The 22,606-nt window shown below is 35.4% G+C and overlaps 1 protein-coding gene across 1 annotated transcript in view; it reads right to left on the bottom strand.

The window, feature by feature from the left end:
* Nucleotides 1-22,606, bottom strand: part of ZNF236 (zinc finger protein 236) — a 67,497-nt gene that overhangs the window by 28,428 nt on the left and 16,463 nt on the right. The window contains 12 exon segments of the mRNA XM_058176591.1: nt 83-295; nt 1,240-1,391; nt 1,528-1,628; nt 3,354-3,505; nt 8,461-8,562; nt 9,168-9,418; nt 10,401-10,661; nt 12,147-12,291; nt 13,468-13,671; nt 14,978-15,250; nt 17,862-18,087; nt 19,000-19,190. Coding sequence (XP_058032574.1) covers nt 83-295; nt 1,240-1,391; nt 1,528-1,628; nt 3,354-3,505; nt 8,461-8,562; nt 9,168-9,418; nt 10,401-10,661; nt 12,147-12,291; nt 13,468-13,671; nt 14,978-15,250; nt 17,862-18,087; nt 19,000-19,190 — 2,271 coding nt within the window.

Genomic DNA, 22,606 nt, shown 5'->3' with positions numbered 1-22,606 from the left:
TTTTGAATGCTAGTTGAACAACCAGTCGTAAGTGGAAGCTAATTATAATATGCTTTTCTGCTACACAGAGAAAGTTGCTTACCCCCTCCCACTACCTCTCCACCTGTTGCTGCTGTTGAAGATACTGTTTGATGCTTTTTCATGTGTTTTTTGCAGTGAACTGTGGTTCTGAAGCTTTCATCACAAAATGGGCACTTGTAGGGCTTCATACTCATATGAGTTGTCATATGTCTAGTAAGGCTTCCATTGGTGGTGAAGGAAGTATTGCAAATACTGCAACTGAATGCTTTAACTCCTGGGGGGAAAACACACAAATGTGAACACATATCCTGATGATTTCCACTTAGTTTCACAGATGTATTTATTTTTTATTTACTTATTTATTTATTTACTTTTTAATCTACATTCAGCTGTAATATAAAGTTACTTCTTCCTTACAAAAGTATTCAAAACAATCCTATAAAATTTGTGTAATAATGAGCTTCATGGCTGAGTGAGGATTTCAAATGTATTCTCTCATTATTACTTCAGGTTTTTTTTCAACAAGTCACTACATTGATACTGCTTTTTGTGAATTTATAGAAGATTTTGTAACCAGTAACTATTAATTCCGTTAATTAAATGGAATCTCCACGATCAAAGTGATATACATTCCACTTTCTGGAAATGGTCATGATCACCTACATATATCTTTTCTTTGGATTGCACAGCAACTTTAAATAGATTATTATAGTGAATAAAAGATGAATTAAATACAGATAGTCCTTGACTTGCAACAGTTCGTTTAGTGACCATTCAAAGTTACGACAGTGAAAAAAGTGATCTATGACCATTTTTCACACTTACAACTGTTACAGCATCTCTATGATTATGTGATCAAAATTCAGATGCTTAGCAGCTGACTCATGTTTATGACGGTCACAGTGTCCCGGTGTCATGTGATCATCGTTTGTAACCTTCTGACAAGCAAAGTCAATGGGGAAGCCAGATTCACTTACCAATCATGTTACTAACCTAACAGCTGCAATGATTCACTTAACAACTATGGCAAGAAAGGTCATAAAATGGGGCAAAACTCACTTTTAACACCTGTCTCTCTCAGCAACAGAAATGTTGGGTTCAATTATGGTCCTAAGTCGAGGACTACCTGTATCTCGAGGCTTGATCCCATTGTACCATCCATTTTAAGTAAGCTAAAAGGATTTGCAAGGGAACCAAATATTACCAAAATTTCATCACCTGTATGTGTTTTCTCATGAGATTTAAGGACTCCGGAAGAGACAAATCCCCGGCCACACAGTTGGCATTTATAAGGCTTCTCCCCAGTGTGTGAACGTACGTGCTGCTTCAAGTGGCTAGATTTCTTGAAGCCCTTATTGCAATACTCACACCTATTAAAATGAAAGTTTACGTTGGATAAAATGAAATAAAGGCATTGATGAATATCTAGGAATATGTGAAAACTTTACAGTTTCTGACTTAATGCTAGAAAAAATTACATATAATTACCTTTGAAATATGACATACCTGTAAGATCTTTTGCTTTGATCATCATTATCTTCCAGAAACTGGGAACGCTGGGCATGCATCTCAAGGTCTGATGACTGATCTTGAACTAACCGGGTAGCCTGGTTATCAATACATTAAAATAAATCCTTTAAATATATAATGGTTATTTATCCAATAAATAACCTCTCATTTAGCCCATAAGGGTAGAAGATTTAAACTCAAGAGATTCCAAAATGCCATAATCCTATTCTCATCCTAGATTATTTCTCTGATTTAAATAAATGTTGCTAATTTTACATATATGTTGCTTTTCTACCAAAATACATTTTCAAGATGGTTAACTATACAATACAGAACACAGGATGAAAATAAATCATATAAAAGCAAATAAAAGGGTTTAATGAAAAAAGTATCCAACAATTAACTTTCATTTTACCAGTAAGTCAATCTAAAAGTCAAGCCTTATCTGAAAAGAAGTATGAAGATATAACAGGAAGAGAATTCTATCATTTGGGTTCCAAATGTGGATTTCTAGTATTTGGAAGAAGCAACTGAAAAGGCCTGCTGTAGCATTCTTTATGGAGGAAGAATTTTTCAAATATCCTGCTTACAGGTTTTCACCTGTAGTCATAACAGGGCCTAGACACAGATTTGTAACCAGTAAAGTTGCGATAAAGGAGTCATAACCTTATTTATAACTGGCTCTGATGAAGAAATTCACTGCAATATAATATAGGAGGTCATCCAAATGAGATGAATTTAGCAGAGATACAAAATACAACTGATGAATACAACTGGTATATTTAGTTATATAAAATAATAGACACTGCTGAAATATGATGCATCACTGTTTGGTGGCAGCAATGTCTCAGATAGAAAGTCCATATAGAGAGTGGTAAGGACAGCCAAGAAGATTATAGGAAGTTCAGTTCCCATTATTCAGGATACTGCTTTTAAGAGCTATATGCTTAGAGCTCATAGCATTGTTAGAGACCCCACACACTCACTTTATGGTCTGTTTCTGTTGCTTCCCTCTGGAAGGAGGTTTTGAAGTATTTCTAGCAGGACTATCAGATTCTGAAACAGCTTTGTTCCCTAAGCCATCCGTCTGGTAACCTCACAAGATTAGTTTTTCTCGCTATGTACATGTATACATCCAAACTAGACTGTGTTGTTTCTCTGTGTCACATAATATATGTGGCTATATACATAATTTTGTATTTATTTATTTATTTGTCATGTTCATGTGGGTATATTGGAGGTGGTGATCCTTTGAAAGCTGTATGCAATGAAATTTCATTTTAATGTATGCTGATTAGTGTACATTGAAAGTGACATTAAAACTATTCTATTCTAATCATGAAAAGGCAGTTTTTGACACCAGAAATCTAATTCTTCAAAAGCACAAGAAATCCTCCCAAATAATTGCTAACTTATATCTGTCTTTTTGACTGCAATCTTATCCACATTAAGCTTCTATTAGTTCTCCATTATCAAGCCAATCCATCTAAATCAGCTATTACATTCAGCAGAATCTTCTGAAATTGGATCCAAGGATCTAATTGGATTTCTAAGACTTGGCAAAAAGATGCCCCTGAGGTCCTTCCCAACCAGACATACTATGACTCTGTTTTTAAATACCAGGCTTCAAGAGACTGACAAGAGACAGACATACAATTCTTTCAGTTCCTGATGGTGCTCATCCATCAAAATTATTGCTATCTATTATAAGCCTTGAAGACACATAAAAAACCCACAGATCTAAATATTATCTAAAATCTCATCCAGAGCCCCAAATCAGAAACGGCATAAATACTTTCTTCAATCTTTTAATAAATACTTACTACATTGATAGTGTCGGGGGCAGGAACCTGAAGCAGACTTGGTTGATGGTAGCTTGTTGAAAGAGCCTGAGATTCAAGAGTGCTTGAATCCTGAAGCTGCTGTACTGCTGGAAATTGACTTGGTTGACTGTAGCCATCATTAACTGTAAAACCTGGTACAAATACAAATGAACAAAACAACCCCCTATTTTTTTGTAACACAAACACACCTAAAACAAAGCAAAAAAATCCTTCACAACTCAGGTTTTGCTAACTAAATGAGCTCTTTAGCATGATTCATATAAAATGGCATCTTGAAGTTGGCAAACAGGAATGCAAGGAAAGCCCCTTTCCAGATCTCTGGAACAGATCCAAGTTTGGCCCAAATTGTTGCACTGATCAATGATCCTTCACTGTCCTCTTTTTTGGCAAGATTGTGAGATATTGTTTCAAAGTTTATGTAAGTGATACCACCATAGTATCGTATTTTAAAAGCCCGACACATCACCCTCTGGATATAATGGGACAGCTGAATAATGTTAGTGATCCTGACAGCATTAGCATTAGCTGATTCATACATGTATTACCTCCCATTAGGGTCACCTTCACCAATAAAATCAAAAGATGAAGCTAAGGATAATTAAGGTAAGTAAGTGTAGGTATGATTCTATAGAAATAAGGGAAGATAGTCCATCTAGGAAAAAGGAAATCAGAAGAAGACAATGACAAACTATTTACTGCTGACAAGAAAAGTATATAAACATTGTTCCAATATGCTCAGGTAGCAGATGATGACACATTTTCCCAAGTACAGACTGGCCTTCTCTTTAAATATAGTGATCCAAATCAAAACTGCAAGAAGATTGATTACGTATAAATCAATCCTGAAAGAGGAACTCCTTATTTTTCCCCCCCTTCCATTCAATCGTGTCCAATTTTCAGAGACTGACTGGAAAATTCCCTGCAGTTTCTTCAGCAAGTGTCTTTTTTAGAAGTGATTTTTGCCATTGTCTCCTTTCCAGGGCTGAGAAAAAGTGACTAACCCAATGTCACTCAGCTGGCTTTGTGCCAAAAGCAAGGCTAGAACTCAGTCTCCAGGTTTCTAGTCTGATGCCTTAATTGCTATACCAAACTGGCTTTCACAGTAATACTGAAAGAGGAATTCCTTACTTAGAAGGACACATATAACTGGAACATAGTATGTGAGATACATGAAACCTGGAATTATGAAGTAGGAAATCAAGCTTTCTAAATTTGAAGCTTTAGAAAGAAGTTAACATAAATAGACAGGGATAGGCCTCTTTAAACCACATTATACATATATTATCCAAAGCATGACACCATATGAAAATATAGAGTGCCAATATTAAAAAGGCCACTGTCAAATGTATAATTTGATATATCAAATCATACATTTGACTGATAGCAATCAAAATATCACTGGAATGTCTTTGGAATAGTTACGGATTATCGCTAGAGACAGTATGATATAAGGAACATGGGGTCATGCCAACTTGATGTCATCTAATCAACCCTACATATTTGCTATAGAAAAATAGGGATCCATAAAATCAGCAATATCAAATGAAGAACAATGTAATCATAGCTCATTATTATAATAATGGCTGTTGAAATATAGAAACTATATTCTCCAAACTTAGAAGAAAAGAACAAATGTGGAAACATTCTAATAATTTACTAAATAGCCATAGTAAGGTCACTTACCTTTTATTTTCCTTATTTTTTACAGTCATTTCCACAGAATATAAATTGAAGTTTCCTTTAAGTCAGAGCCATTCAAAATTTGAATTTATGTACATATGCATGTGTCTAAGAGGTTGACCCGGTACCCTTTATCTTCCATTATTACCCACCAATTAAAGCAGGAACAAATATTAACATAAGCATGTGCCCTAATCTAAGGAAAAAAATAATCACACAATTCTGCACAAATTGAATCTTCATTCTAGAGCATTGTTTCCTCCTTTTAAATGATGTAATTTACAAATTCGATACTGCACATTGAAAAGCATTCTCTCTTTGAAGTCACTGTTTCCCTGCAACTGCTTCCTTTTCTTAGAACAGTTCCATTAAAAAACGGAAGGAACTGTTGAAAATGCACTGAAGGGAGGATCCAAGAACCTTCCATGTTTACTTGTTACAAAATCCATGGCTACCACTGACCTTTAAAGCAGATTGGAAAATTATTTGCTTGGTGTTATTATATGGCGGCTGAATCTGGGGGGCTTTTATTCTTCACAATAGACAAATTTGAACAATGAAGTCTTGGCTACATAAACCAGGATATGCATGAGCGTTATGTATACCATCTTTTAATCCCTTTCTGCTCTTCAGATTTATTGAAAAACCAGTCACAAAGCCTCCCATTGGTTCAATCTGGGGAAATTGTGCTTAACAAATTCTTGTATCAGGATATGAAATGCATCTTTAAAGCGGATTTAAAAATAACTACATTTAGAAATAATGAATGTCCAATTTAGATTAAGAATCACAATGAGTGGTTCCCAGACTGTTAGTAGTAGTACCAAAGTAGTATTATGACCATGTCAGACAAAGTAACATAAAGGTGAAATGCAAGGTCTCTTTCGAATATAAAATAGGTAGGAGAAAATAATAAAATACATATGTATTAAATACAAAAAATGAACTTTTGGATAAATACATCGCCTTTACATAAAATCCAGATCTCTTCATTATATTGGCTTTTTAGCTAAATTGCCTGGTGTTTACTGTTCTGCTCACAATTTATATATTACAGTCAAATAGAACAAGCTACGATTCAGATCTCAATGGGATGTTGTTTCAAATAGGGATCTTAAATATCTAAGCCTAAAGGGGGTTTAGCGTTGATAGTTGAACAAAACGTGAGCAATATCTTTGATGGCAGGGGCACCACTTATAGATATCCTTTCATGATGTAACAAGTGATGAAGCATCCATATTTAGCCATGGAATTCAGCAACTCTTGCTCTAGGATAGACCTTGTTAGGAACTGCATGAAATTCCTTATTTTTCCATTTGGAAATTGGTTTTGTTTTTAGCCAGCCAATGTAAAGAGCTTTTCTTTTCTTTTCTATTTTGCCAATACCTACATGTCTGGGCATTGATATCTACGACTCTGTTTAAAATTTTCCTTTGCCTAGAAGGCGGTTGAGAGTAAACATCTGATGGAAAATCCATGCTGTTAAATTAATTTTGGCAGATCAACTTACCCAGGAGGTAGGCCGAGCTATATATTCAGCTAATGCTTGCATATAACATTAAATCAGAATTTTTAAACTATGGTTTATTGTAAAAGTCATAGTGTTCAAGTTAATACTAATCTATAATGGTTGGATTTGCTAAATTGAATAAACTGACAAACCACAATCTGGATTAATGTCCTATCTGAACCAAGTGGCAAAGAAAAAAAATAAAAATGAGTACATGAAATTTATATTTATATCCTGGTTTATTAAGCCATAGTTCAATAGATCAAATTTTACAGTGTGGTTAATGATAAGGTCAACAGTTAGTGTGAGTCATTTAATTATTGTTCTATGCAGAGAACAATACTGGAAACAGTGAGAAGTTGATTTTGTTCACATCTAAAGATCAATTGTTTAAAAGAGAACAAAAAGATCTGCATTTTAATTCTTAGTATTCATGAAAGAGACAAAAATATTCAAATCCTGTGTGCTCTGACAATTATTTTATTTTAAAATAACATGTATATTTCAGCACTTGTATTCATACAAAAATAGTTCCCAGAACTAATGAATCTCCTGTATATTAAACAGAAATACAATAATTCTCCAAACAAAACTATATAATGAAAAATGATAATGAAAGAGCCTTTATAATATTTAAAGAATTTGAAACTGATACTATTTTATATGTATGCATCATTCAGAAGAGATATGGGTCAAACCTTTAAGCTGTTAAGATTTCTATTAACTCTTCCTTTATTTTAATGGAATTGTATCACATTTAGATTTCACTATACTGAAAGGCTTTTGCAGTGAGAAAATATATTCTAACTCTGAAGGGTGCAAAAATAATCTATCAAAAGATTATAATGTAACAATCATAGTTATAACAGAAGTCATTTTTATGATTCTGCTCCCTTTTTCTTCCAGGAACAGTTCCTCACATCACATATGTGCTATTTCTGAGTGTTGTCCTTATGGATCTAAAAGCTGTCCATCAGGAGGAGCAGCTATGACATGTAAAGGAGAACTGCGGAAATAGCAGGAGAAAAGTGCCAACTTGAACGTCATCTAGTAACAGAGCAAGGAATGTTTTTCAGGTAATGTGGAATCAACAAGTGATACCTAAGAACAATGTTGTCTATCAGAACAAAGAAGTGAAGAGACAATGACCTGAACTGAATTTTCCTCTCTGACTAGTAAAAAGGAAAATGGGAAAGAATGAAACACATATCCAGACAAAGGGATAGGGTCCACCATTTTAAACACATGTGTCCATACACACCTACCTGAAATTCAAAATTTCTGAAGGGCTCCAGGAACTTCAAGGAAACTCCAAAGTATGGAAAATCTGTAGAGGGTATTCCAAGTTGAATAGGAATTGTGTACAATATAGACTTTTAATTATTCCGTCTTAAGTATTTACATTTTAAGGTCCTTGGTCAAATATAATAATCATTATTTTTTTAAAAAGAAAAAACTGCACCAATGATTCAGTATGCATTCTAATTCTAAATGCAAATTTATTACTGCTGAAAATCAGTCTAGCTTCCCAGCAAAACCTATTTCAGTGTACATAAAGACTGAAAACCTTTAGAACACTGCTGGGGTGGGGGGAGATGGGCAAAGAGGGAAATATAGGAAATTACCATACTTCTCTTGTTGGAAGCTTCTATTCTGTTCTCTTTTTGAGAACAGAAGCAGAATTTTCATCTGCAAAGGATTACCTTTGGATGGAACTCATGAAAAATAAACTTTTAAGGTTTACAGATTAGCAATTTAAAAAAAAACAAAACTGGATTTTAGCCTCTAGCAATGCAATTACATAAGTTCTTACTGCCTTCTATATATGACATTTTGGAACTGAAATAAATTGCTCATAAAGCTGACACCTTTAAAATGACTGTATCTTTACCAACCTTGTGATAATCCTTGCTGATCAAATGATTGCTGTACTATTGTTTGCTGCTCAAACTGGTTTATATTTTCTTGCAGCGCATGCTGGGATGTCACAAATCTATCTGAAATTAAATATATATATTTGAAAAGGAAATGACATTAAGTAATTCAGCAGTTGCTGTGGAAGTTGTTTAACAAAAAAGAAATCCTTGATTTAACAGACTAATGGAGAAAAGCATAATGTCTGTTAAATCCAAGTGATTTTATCCATCATAAAATAGTGACACATATGGATAGAATGGTGAACAATATTTCATAGAAATATACATGGTATGGACAAATGTTATCCTTGCAATATGTATTTTTACATCGATCTAAAGATATCTACATAGGACAAACTCTGGTTGTTGCTTCCAAAGTTCACAAATAAAATTCATTCAATTGAGGGTTATTTTAACTGGAAAAAGATGATAAGTAAAACAGGAAATTATAAAAATCTAATTATTTTCTACTTTGATATTTTTAAAACTCTGCCACTTAACTATTATTTATCTTCAAAGTTTTTTTGAATTGTCAAAAAAGTACTGCTAAGGGAAGAAATTCTAATTATGAAATTTGGAAATCCAGGCAATACAATGCTTATTTAACACCTTAGCTCACTGACATTACCATCAGTGATACAACCCTGCAGATTTTAATCCTGTAATCAGTACACTCAGTAGTTTACCTTCCTCTTGACCTAATGACTGATCAGTCAACTGAGGTCTAAGTCCGGCTTCTTCAGTGTCAACAACCTGCTGCTGTTCTAAATCTAAAATAGCTTCCTGATCTGTTGCAACGGCTTCAGTTTGCTGCAACTCTTCACTTTCAATTTCCACTTGCATTTGAGTAGAAACATGTATATTCTGCTGATCTACAGCTGTGTCATCAATGGAAGCAGCTTGCTGATGTTGCTGAAGCTGCTGTGCAAGCTCATACCTAGAAGAAAAAGAAGAAACATTTTTTGCAATGTCAGCACATTAGAATTTTGGATGTATTATATGAAGATATAGGCCTCTAAAGAAGCCTCTTCTTTAATGTTGGGAAAGGTGGAAGGAAAGAGAATAGGACAAGCAAAGAAAGGTGGATGGACTCAATCACAGCAGCAATAGGTAAAGAATTGAAAGACCTGAAGGATTACGTTAGAGACAGATCATGGAGAAAATCTATTTCTATGTGGTTCCCAAGAACTGACACAAACTTGATGTAATATAATCAAATCACTCAATATATCTAATTTGAGCTACTTCCTAATTCCCCCAATCTGCCCACATTTCTACTTCTGCTATACTATAAACTTGAAAGTACTAATGAAGCTAAGAGAAACTAACAAGGAATTAGAGTTAATAATAGGAAGTTACCAAATTAGCTATTATATTATGCCCACAATATAGGGGCCTCTGTGGCTCAGACTGGTAAGACAGTCTGTTATTAACACAGCTGCTTGCAATTACTGCAGGTTCAAGCCCCACCAGGCCCAAGGTTGACTCAGCCTTTCATCCTTTATAAGATAGGTAAAATGAGGACCCAGATTGTTGGGGGCAATAAGTTGACTTTGTATATAATATACAAATGGATGAAGACTATTGTTTGACATAGTGTAAGCCACCCTGAGTCTTCGGAGAAGGGCGGGATATAAATGCAAATTAAAAAAAACAAAAAAAACAATAAACATATTTAAAAACCAAGTGATAATGAGATTTTTTGCTTTTTCTCATTCTGTATTTTCACTTTTAAACTGATTTACTCATTGAAAATAGTTGTTTGTAATTCAACCTAGGTTCCCAGTCTCTGAAAAAAATGCCCTAAAAGTTCTTTCAACAACTTGAATTTACTGACAGGCCCCACAGAATTTCAAAAGACCACTGTATAACAGCTGGAATTAATTATAGTTCAGGATTGAATTTCAAGATACACAAACCTGTGCGTTTTCATATGTTTTTTGCAGTTTAATGAGGTTTTGAACGTTTTTTGACAATACGGGCACATATAGGGTCGAAGGTCATTGTGGATGCCCATATGCCTCCGCAGACTCCCTCCAGTGGTGAAAGCTCCATTGCATATAAGACACTTGAATGCTTTTAATCCAGTGTGGGTTCGAATATGCGCTTTTAGCACTCCGGCTGATACAAAGCCTCTTCCACACTGAGAACATTTGAATGGTTTTTCACCAGTGTGTGATCTTTGAAACAAATCAAAGAAAAAAGTAAGAGGAATAGATAGGGAAATAAATACTAAAGAAATAGCAATTAAAAGAGAAAAGGAGAGACATAAATAAGTTATCAGAAATGGCACCTGCAACAGTCTCCTGTTCAAATTTCTACTCCATTCCCTTTCCTCTTATTTTCTTCTCCTCTTAATCCCAAATCGGGATTTATCACTAATTATGCTCAGCAAATTTCAAGCCCTCACAAAGGGTTTATCTTTTGCCTTTACTATTTTTTGTATATCCTTGAAGTCCAGTTAATTGGGAACTCCCCTTCTTTGCATTGACATGTCTTTGAATACAATGAATTTCACAGGTGCAGCAGAATTTGTAAGGTCATCTTTGGCAGAGATAACACATTTTCTATAGCAAGATAAGAGGCTTTCTGTCTTGAAATATTTTCCATTGTTAAAGTCTTCTAGTTCAGAAATATGCCTAGGTCTCCTTGCATGCATTGCCTGTTTTAGACCTCTTCACAGAGGTGTAACAACATTCAAGTTTGGGAACTATAAAGTCCATTCCAAAACATTTTTTTTTGTATAAGTCTTCATAGTTTATATATATATATTTTTTGTATATACATTTTTTTTTGTATAAGTCTTCATAGTTTATATATATATATATATATATATATATATAAAAATATATATATATATATATATATATATATATATATACTAATTCTATTTTCTCTTTGATTAAACAAAAATAAGCACAATTGTGCTGTCTTAAAGTTTTAATATAAATATAAAATATAAATATAAATATAAATTTTTAATATAAAGTAAAAGGAACACAGTGGCTCAGGGGCTAGGACGTTGAGCTTGTCAATCGAAAGGTCGGCAGCTCAGCGGTTCGAATCCCTAGTGCTGTGTAACGGGGTGAGCTCCTGTTACTGGTCCCAGCTTCTGCCAACCTAGCAGTTTTGAAAGCACGTAAAAATGTAAGTAGAAAAAACAGGGACCACCTTTGGTGGGAAGGTAACAGCGTTCCATGCGCCTTTGGCGCTGAGTCATGCCGGCTATATGACCACGGAGATGTCTTCGGACAACGCTGGCTCTTCGGCTTTGAAACGGAGATGAGCACCGCCCCCTAGAGTCGGCCACGACTAGCACATATGTGCGAGGGGAACCTTTACCTTTACCTAAAGTTTTAATGCTGAGTATTTCTTGAAATTACCAAAATAAGATTTGCAATAGGGAGCTTAAAAAACAAGAAAAGAACCATTTGTTCTTCTTTAATTTTTACAATACTCGTACCCTTGTCCCTTGTCCCCAACATTATTTTTATTGGCTATGGAAATTTTGACAAAAATGATACAAAAAGATGAAGAATTAGAAGGGTATAAGGGGTATAAGATAAATTTGTATGCGGATGAAAAAATAAAAATTAAAATTAAAATTAAAAAAAAAAATAATTTTTACAATACTTCAAAACATTCTATTTTTAAGTAGAATTTACCGGATATGTTGTTTAAGATGACAAGATTTCTTATAAGCTCTGTGACAGTAATAGCATTTGTATGGCCGGTCTGCTTCATTCACAAAATTATTATTGAAATAATTTTGGAAAAATTGGCTATTCCTTGGGATTGGCTGAATAAGACCTGTAGAAAGAATGGCTCATTAATGCTATTTTAAAGCAAAAAAAAAAAATCCTTCCAATGTTTACTATACTCTGGTTCCTAAACAGAAATGAAAATTATGCTTTTTTCATAATTACTTTTTTTACTTAATGTATATAAAATTCTCAAGAGGGCGGTAATTGTACTAGACCAATGATCCATTTTCAAAATTAAATACTTTAGCAGTAACATTATTCAATGTGTCAGATTCAGAGACATAATGGATCTTTCAAACACCTGTGCTTATGAATGCAGAAAATTCTTAAAGCAGCCATGCCTTTTTTAGGAGCATATGGATGTCCTCTGCCTCTTCCGTGCAGGTCTAGGAACCAGATACATTTAAGAAATTGAAGGCTGGTTTTACATTTGTAAGCACACCCACTCTAAAGCACCATTTTGTCTCTAAAGGTGCAGCATAGCACTAGCCTTTGATTTATGTGAATAAAATATTTATAAATTGTACCATTAGAAATATTCCTATGTATCAATTTTAAGAACCCTTTTAAAGAAGATTATGTTTCCAACCGAAAATACCAATTAATTTCTCCAAGATTAAGATAGCCCAATTATTAAAACTTACTAGGCTGCTTAAATATTAGGAGATATTTGCAAATGTGAATAATTATTTTCCTATAAGTTCCTACATTGAATTTTGAAAAACAGGTAGTCCGACCTTTAATAAAATTGTGTATCTGTAAGTCTCCTGAAAGGAGTTTAGCTTATATACATCACAACATACTAAATGTATACCTTCCATGAAACTTCTCCAAACTGTTTAAAACAAGTGCACTTATTTTCAAAAGATTTAAAAAAGCTGTGCTAATTGTGACTGCTTAGAAAGTTTCCTCCATACAGATTATTTTAAAATGTTTTGCAAAGCCTTATTAAATATAAATATACTATATCGGAATAGGAACTGTATTTTATCTGCACTTTATTTCTATCTTGGCTAAACAGTGCTGATACACTAGAGTAAAATTGCTTTTCTAATTATAAGTTTCTTGCATAATCATAGCTACAATATTAAAAACCATGCAAGAATATTTTCTCAAACTATCTGAATCTAGTTTAATCAAGTATACACATTCCTTTCACTTCTACTCTCTTCGAAGTAAATATTGATATTTCTTTCCAGCAAAATTATGTTATAAAGTTTACCTAAATCTGTGATGAGGATTGGTTCTTGTAAAGGAATATCCGGTACTGGCACATTGCTCTTGCCTATTCGAATTTTTGCAGGTTTCCGCTGATGCCGCATCTTTCTCAATTCAGTATGTTTAAAGTGAGAAGCAATGTGTGTCTTTCTGTGACCTGAAGTTCTAAACTTTTTCTCACAGTGTGGACAAGCAAAGGGTCTAATACCTACAAAAGACAAAGAGATTACATCTTTATTCCAACTTCTAAAAACAGAGAGAGAAAAAGATAAGGTAAATAATCAAATACGCTTAATTCATTCAAAAGCTTTGCCTTAAAAAAATTTCTACTATTTAAAATTTAACCTACAATATTACCAAGACAAAAGCCTGCTTTCCCCAGCATGTGGACATAGATGACTTTGTAGGATCACGAGAGACAGGGTAAATAAAAATAGATGATTATTTTTTTTAAAAAATTAAAAAACGGATTATTTAAATTTAAATCAGATTTTTTTATTTTTTTATCAAATTTATTTTAATAAAATGCTTTTGGAGTAAAAATCTATCTAAGGAAAGTTTTCTATTTTAAGATACATAAATAATTTAGTTTATTCAGCAAGAACTGGAGCTTAGTTATGTAGCATGAGGCTGTATATTCTGCAACATTGGGACTGTCGGTAAGTCAACAGCGGGTCAGAGGAGTAGCAGAGATGACAGCTGCTCTTTAAAAAATATGATTTAAATCGAGTTGATATAAATCAAGCCTTTTTACTAGTGATTTAAATCGTGATTTAAATCGACTTGATTTAAATCAAATCCACCCTGATGAGAGAGAACAAATGTTTTCCACAAAATATAAGCTTCAACTATCCAATCCTTGCCCCAATGTGCAACATGCAGAGCAAACAAAGAACAGCTGTATATGTAAGTTGAAGATGTGCAAGATAACTCTGCTCAAAATCTTCCCTCTGAGGATAGAAAGTACTCCAAAAATCCTGAATGACCCATGTCTTCCCCAAAGGCTAAAAATAGAGTTTGCCCAGCACCTTAACTAAGATGTCTGCCTGTATGAGATAAGGATAAGGCTTCGGATAAGGCCACAAAGGTGCTTTTCCAAAAGGCAATCAGACTTTCTTCCAAAAAAGTCCAGCTGCCTTTTGGAAAAACACCTTTGGGACAATCATAACGATTGAGAATCTCCATAGACACTTTAAATAAGGTGTTGTTTAAGGCTCCACAGTAGCCAAATTGGATCCAAAGTCTCCACCACTTGTCTGCACAAACACTGTAATACGAACCGAGAGAAAGTCAATAGTACACAATTTATAGTTCTTTCTGGGTTGATGTATATTAAATTTAACATACGTAAGCAACAGTTATATTTTACAATGAAAACATGACACTGTTGGTCCTGCTTTGCTATGTTTGATCTGAACACAACTGACAAGCAAATTGGGTTATGACACAGAACATTTTCATTTTTCTTTTTTGCTAAGATTCAAAACATCAGAAGTCCAGTTGCAAGATTTTACCTGTATGCAAGCGAATATGTACTTTCAAACTTCCTGAGGTAGAAAAGCACTTCATACAGTATTGACACTTAAAAGCCTTAATGCCCGTGTGCGTTTTTATATGTGCTGTGAGAGTACTTTTCACAGCAAAGGCCCGGAAACACTGTGGACATTTGAATGGCTTTTCATGAGTATGAATGCGTATATGTCGTACAAGATCACTGGGTTTTTTAAATTCCTTAGAGCAGTATGGACAAATATGCCATCGTATTCCGTTCTCCTCACGTATGGAACCTGAAATATAATTTTAGAGTAAACAGTTTGAAAAGGTTGACATGCTAATTGTGAAAGCAAAAAAGACTGGAATTTGAAATGCACTTAAGATTACATTTTGGCAAATGTCATCAAGCAACTGTGACATTAATTGGGAGGCTGGATTGGTCACTATTAGAGGACTAATGTTTCAGTGAAACAGACTATCATAGCTACCCTATGAATTAATCCAAGTAAAGGGTTCTGTAAATTGAGTTTGACTTAAGATCTGATAGCAGTTCCTGTAAAGTTATGTCTGAATTTCTTCCTGGATTACATTTTTCCAGATCTCTCTAGACCAGGGGTGTCCAAACTGCGGCCACTTGAATAACTGCCCATGGTCAGTTTTATTGGCCCGCAGCAAATTCTGAAAGTATAATTTAATATGGCCCTTTTGCTGCTAGGCTCATGCTCCTCCCCATGGGCGGGAATAACGAAGGGAGGGGCGGAGGAGGCGGCAAGCGGAAAGAGGCTGCTGGCCGTGCCCGACCCCAGCAGTTCTATCCTCGCCTTCCTCGGGCCGCCTGGTGAGGCTCCTCGCGCCTCCCATGTCGGACACGCGTGGCGGCAGTGACAGCCATCGAGAAACAGGTGAGGCGGCGGCAAGCGGAAAGTGGCTGCTGGCCGTGCCCGACCCCAGCAGTTCTATCTCGCCTTCCTCGGGCCGCCTGGTGAGGCTCCTCGCGCCCACCCCTTGGGCATGGAATAACGAAGGGAGGGGCGGAGGAGGCGGCGGCAAGCGGAAAGAGGCTGCTGGCCGTGCCCGACCCCAGCAGTTCTATCTCGCCTTCCTCGGCCCGCCGGGTCAGGCTCCCCGCGCCCCCCCCCCTTGGGCATGGAATAACGAAGGGAGGGGGCGGAGGAGGCGGCGGCAAGCGGGAAAGAGGCTGCTGGCCGTGCCCGACCCCAGCAGTTCTATCCTCGCCTTCCTCGGGCCGCCTGGTGAGGCTCCTCGCGCCTCCACCCCTTGGGCATGGAATAACGAAGGGAGGGGGCGGAGGAGGCGGCAAGCGGGAAAGTGGCTGCTGGCTGTGCCCGACCCCAGCAGTCCTATCCCCGCCTTCCTCGGGCCGCCTAGTGAGGCTCCTCGTACCTCCACCCCTTGGGCATGGAATAACGAAGGGAGGGGGCGGAGGAGGCGGCGGCAAGCGGGAAAGTGGCTGCTGGCCGTGCCCAACCCCAGCAGTTCTAGCCTCGCCTTCCTCGGGCCGCCTGGTGAGGCTCCTTGCGCCTCCACCCCTTGGGCAGGGAATAACGAAGGGAGTTTCAAGTTCATACCAAATACAAAACAAAAGCCAAGATCAGGGGTGTCCAAACTTGGTCTCTTTAAGTCTTGTGGACTTCAATTCCCAGAGTTCCTCAGCTAGCTTTGACCACAAGTCTTAAGGGACCAAGTTTGGACACCCCTTGCCAAGATGAATGAATATGAAACATATTCATAAACTGTGCATAGGGACTACCCAGACGGCTGAAAAAAGTGATTTCTGACAGGTTCTCACACTTTTGACTGGTCCTCACACCTACAACTATCTTTACATTTTGCACCCTATCTTGTAACCGTGGTGAAGAGAAGCAGTTGTGAAATGAGTGATATGGTTGTTAAAAATGCTCAAAAAACTTTGGACACCCCTGCTCTAGACCTTCACAATGCTTTCTCCAAATGATTAAGCAGATTTTAAGGGTTCTTTTTGTATGTAGAGACGACTACCCTTTCTCTTAGCATGCATAAGTCTGGAATAGAACCTGGGGTGGAAGGGAGGGCTTTCTCATTTTTTTCACCTTTTCCCACCTGTTTAGAGGTCAGATTGACTAGGAATGGTCCTTTACTAGGAATGGTACAGTATGCCTGGATCCTACAATTTACTAGATATGCTAGCTCTAGTTACACAATGCAATGTCTATAGAGGCTCTTTTTTACTTTAGAAACCTGTCAAATAGTGAACAGAAAGGATATATTCAGCTTGTAGTACGGTACAGAAAGGCAACTAGCGGTGATAATGCTACACTATATATTGATAAATAATGCTTATACAGTGTATGTTGCTGTAAATGTGTGAAATTTGCATTTTATAGAATAGTAGGTAATTTATAGAATGCCAACAAATGAGACATCGAAGTATGAAATGCTTAATATTTCACACATTTCATATGCATTCTATGCAATGGCAAAAGACAAACCCGCAAAGTATAAAATACTCCCACTAAAATGCCATTCTAGCCTTCCTTGTTGCAACAAGTTGATCAATAACCCTAATCCAACTCGGACCCTAACCCTTTTCATGATTCTTTTCATAATTTGCCTAAATAGTTCTTGTCATTTTGCATAATGCCTAGGTATGTATGTATGTATGTATGTATGTATGTATGTATGTATGTATGTAGGTCTTTGGTTATTCGGGTTTTCTCCCCGAAGTGGAGAAGTTGGAAGTGTCTTGGCGATGTTTCGACGAAGTCTCATTCGTCATCTTCAGGCTTCAGCTTCATACAAACACCCGCGAAAACCTCAGAAAACAAGTATGTATGTATGTATATATACACTAGTAAATAATGTTTATATATACTGTAGTAGACAGAATTAACCTTTCACCATTACCAGGTAAAAATGGGGATTTTTTCTTCAGAACCCTTTTCTCTTTTTTATCTACTTTCTCTGGGTTGTCTCGCTCTTTAACTTGTTCCGTATTGTTTGAGTTGACTTGATGGCTGGAGAGATTCTGATCATCTGAGGTTTCTTCTGGACATGGAGGAGTTTTCGTTTCACCACAGTCCGTGTTTGCTGAAACTGGTATTGAGGATAGCCCACTATTTTCCAAGGCTTGCTAAGACAAACATAATGAATTAAACTGAGAGCAAGATTCACGTGGAACTTTCAAACAGACAAGAATATTTTAAACTGGTTTTTCAGAGATGTCTGATTTATTTTATCCTTTCAAATTCTATCTCAATTTCAACACTTCACAGCTTTCTGTTTTTTCTATTCTATTTAGATTCCAACAAAAGTAACAACCCAGTTGTCCCAAAAGGGAAAGCATCACTGCTAATACTTTCAACCCAGAAACAACTAGAAATTTGCTGAAAGGTTTTGTTCTTCAACAACTTAGAAAAATGACCACCTCATTCATGTTCCACTGCTCATTTTAAACAGCTCTGTCACATAATATCATCATTTCTACGATACATTTTTCTGTGTTTTATTAACACTGAAAACTGGAGTTTCACAGGCATTTTGAAAACCCTGAATCCAGTGGGAAGAAGTACCAACAGTTGCCAATGGCATTCCTGTAAGAAGACAGCATTCAAGTAGCAATATTTGGGTGAGGATAATGCTCTTGTGGGAATTCAGCACTTTTCCTTCCTAAAACAATCACAATCAGTCCTGTTTTCAGCCACCAGGAGCAGTCTGAATTTCGAGCACCTTTGCCAAAGTCCCAAAGGTGCTTTTCCAAAGAGCAATTTGACTTTCTGGGGTTTTTTCCCTTGACAACGTTTCATTTCTCCTCTAAGAAGCTTCTTCAGAACCGAAAAAACTCAAGAAAGTCCAGTTGCCTTTTGGAAAAGCACCTTCGGGACAACCGTGACCTAGATGTTTGAGAATCTCCATAGACAAAGCATTTCCTGAATCCACCCGAGAGAGAAATTAGTCTGGGATGCTTTGATTATTCCTTTGCTCCAAGTAAGGAGACTGCAATATGTTAAAAGACAAAGTGAGGATTCCAAACAGGTTACCCTACCTGCAAAATATCTCTGTTGATTCCCACAGCCATACTGAGTTGCTGACTAGATGGCTGGGACGGATTATTTTCCACTGGCTCTGACAATTCAAGCAGTTGTTGAATGACATCAGTTACTGATTGCTGACCTTGATGTCCTGCAGCTGGAGCTATTGGATTTTCTGCCTGTGGATAAGTCATTTGTGAGTATACAAATGTGATTTGCAAACACATGTTAGGTATTACATTTGGAATTAAACTGATATTTTAAAATAAAATTGAACCATACTGTTTAATAATCCAACGGCAAGCAAGGAGCTATATTTCAAAGCTGGACAAAAAATTAATTTTACCTTACCAAGGCACTTCTTCTGCAATGTTAAATTCAAATATGTCTCACAAACATGAAAATTTTTACAGAGACTTATTATTTAAAAAAAAGCATATAGGCCTGAATTAATTACCAAAAAAAAGGCCAGTTCATTAATTGGAGGAGCTTTATTGCATAACAAAATCAAGAAAGGCACGTGTACTGTTTTATAAACCGTGTAATCTAATAACTTTAAAATAATGAAAGGAGACTTGATAATAGCATGAGTACTCTGCTGTGAGAAAATATTTTATGAAATGTAACCATTCTAGTGCCCTGTAATTTTAGGCTCATTCCATTATAAATGTTTGTGGGGATAATGTTAAAGCTGAACAATTACTAGCAATAAAAAATTTATCTGTGTCTAAAAGGGTAATAAAATCAGTGATGGCCTACATGCATAACCCAAATTTAAAAAATTGATAGAGATAAGGTTTATTGTTTTCTTGGGTTTTGCTTTTTGCATTCTTTTAAATTCTTATTATACATACTACTTAGTGTAATGAGTATAAGCCCCTGAAACTTTTGAGCTGAGTGGTACAGAAACCCAGTAAAATATATAAATAAATAGTAAGCAACCACAAGCATAATTCTCTGCCAATAGAACTAGTCCTTATTGTTCTAGTACTATAATAAAAATACCTGTTCTAACTGTTAAGTGCCATGAGCTGGAATGGAATTGTGAGCACACAAATTGATAATAAGTAAATGAATCTACTTCCCTTGGAACAGCAGATTTATAATTTTTAAGATTTCCCGTACTCTGCATACTTTCTGGTTCTGTAGCTCAGAAATTTCAGGTTCTACAGAATGCTGCCATAAGTGCTCTTTTGTTGAAGTACCCCTGAGTGCATTGTTGCTGATTTGTTAATATTCCACAACAGCTAATTATTTGCAAGAACCTTTCAACGTATTACTCCTACCTATTACTTTAAAAATATATTCTAAGTGTGCAGATTAGAAGTTCCCTAATGTGTTACTTTAACACCTACCCTGTTATTTATTCAGCTTCACATTTTAACTGTTGTAACTGCATAGGGTACTTTGTGAAAAAGTAAAAGCAGAAAAGCAAACAGTTAAAAAAAATCTCAAATATATAATACATTTAAACTTCTTGTAAGTTACAAACACTATTGATTACATGTCTAATTTTAGGTTATTTTCAGGATCATTTTATTCCTTGCTGATTCCAATGGTGTCTGCTAGATAATCTGTTTCTGGCCTTTCTGGAATTTTTGGTATTCATATTAACAATTACATCTGAAGTCCACATACTTTTTGAGCATAATTTTGGCAGTGTTTGTCTTCTATTGGGTTATATTTGATTTTTGTTTTAAATAGGCATCCAGTAATGTCAGGAATAGCCATGCTAATCTTCTCTTTGCTGCTAAATTGCAATGGAAGAATGCTCAATGTATACTTCAGTTATGAGAGTTGGTAGATCACTCAGCATTCCTGCAAGCAGCACAAGATTATCCCTATTTGGTAACAGCAAATTCACAAATAATATCATAAAGTCCTTTAAAATCTCTCAAGGATAACTGTATCTCCCCGAGACAATTATATGGAATACATGAAATATATAAAAAGTTATGAGATTTTACAACAGTAATAATACCTCATTAAGGTTGGAAGCCAAATACTTACATTTTTCCATTTATTGTCCACAGTCTGCAGTAAATTAACTGTTGTTAACGTCAATGGCTGAGACACCGAATCCTATTTTAAGAAATATATATATACTACTTTTCAAAACAAAACATGGTAGAGTAATAAATTGCAGAATTAGTTTCATTTAGGACTATGTTAGGATAAATCCTTTTAAAGTCCTGATATAAAATATCTAGAGAATTTGACTGAAATTATTGAATATTTATTTATTAAAGGATGAAAAAACATTAACATGCTTTTCTTTAAGATATGACTAATAAGTGCCTATTATTATTATTATTATTATTGAAAACTCAAATTATTTTTTTCATGTGTCTGTACTTCTGGTCAAAGAATACCAAGAAAATTTCTGTTTGCTTTTTTCTACTGCTATGTTCTGATCAAAATCAGTAGCGATACATGAAAAAATTATCAGACTGCTATTAAAGTGGAGTAAGGCTTTCAGTTGAGGTCAAAAACATCCCTTGAAGCAAAAGTTAGCACATTTTACATATTCTGCAAATATTTACTGGGTCATGAAGATGGTTTTAAAAGAAAATGCTCTAAAAACTCTGCTTTGTAAAAACATTTATGAGTAATACCAAGAAAAGCAAATTTTTTCCCTATTGTGAAAATAGCCTATTGTGGACATGAAGAATAACTATTTTCTAGCAGACTCATTTTGACTTTTTGTTAAGATTTAGAAGAACATTTTGACACTGCATTAAAATTCTACAAAAGTTCACAAAAGTATTTTCTGACTCCCCCTCCCCTCAACACTTTGAAGGGTCACTTTGCATATGTCACTTCAACAATCCGTGGAAAGGTTTTTTTTAAAAAATGAAGTAATAATAAAATTTCTGTACAATTATAAATGATGTAATTGTATATAGTGTATCGTACCATCTAAGCAAAATTATAGCACACAATATATTGCAATTGGGCAAAGATTTTAGAATATAAAAGTTACCGTTGTAATATGAGCTGTTTCTGTAGTAGAGTTCGTTGTGTTTTGTGTGGAGCTCATATGCATCTTGCTGATATGAGTATTTAAGCTGCCTAAACTTTTGAAAATACAACTACACTCTGTACAATTATACATAGGGCCATTCTTTACCTTTAGAAACAAAAGAAAGAATATATGTTAGTACATATATTTTTAGGTACAAAAATTATTACATGGGTACTTAATATAAACTATTTTATTATAATTGGTTTTATTGTGAAAAAAATTTAAATAAAATCAATCCTATGTAATAAAACAGCTCTTTCATTCTTGAGTTGCCAGGATTGTCAAGCATGCTGTGATCAGATAGGTTTGAAAAAGCATGCTGCATGGAAAAGAAGGCTAGCTTCAGTATTGCAGTATCTACTTCACATTTATCTGAGAGGGTCTATGAAAATTCACCACAGCCAACTTGCCATGGCCATCTTGTCACAGAACAACTCACTGCTGGACAAGAGTTACACTAATATCAAAGAATGGTGGAATAGAATCATTAAAGATGTAGAAGGAATGACAGAATGAAATGTGAATGACAAAAATTAAAATAATTTTTACTTATTTTAAATAATTAAATAGAATTGTTAAATTGTCCCACAACAAGA

Source organism: Ahaetulla prasina, chromosome 3, assembly GCF_028640845.1.
Source record: "Ahaetulla prasina isolate Xishuangbanna chromosome 3, ASM2864084v1, whole genome shotgun sequence".
Lineage (NCBI taxonomy): Eukaryota > Metazoa > Chordata > Lepidosauria > Squamata > Colubridae > Ahaetulla > Ahaetulla prasina.
This window is presented reverse-complemented; position numbering and strand designations above follow the sequence as displayed.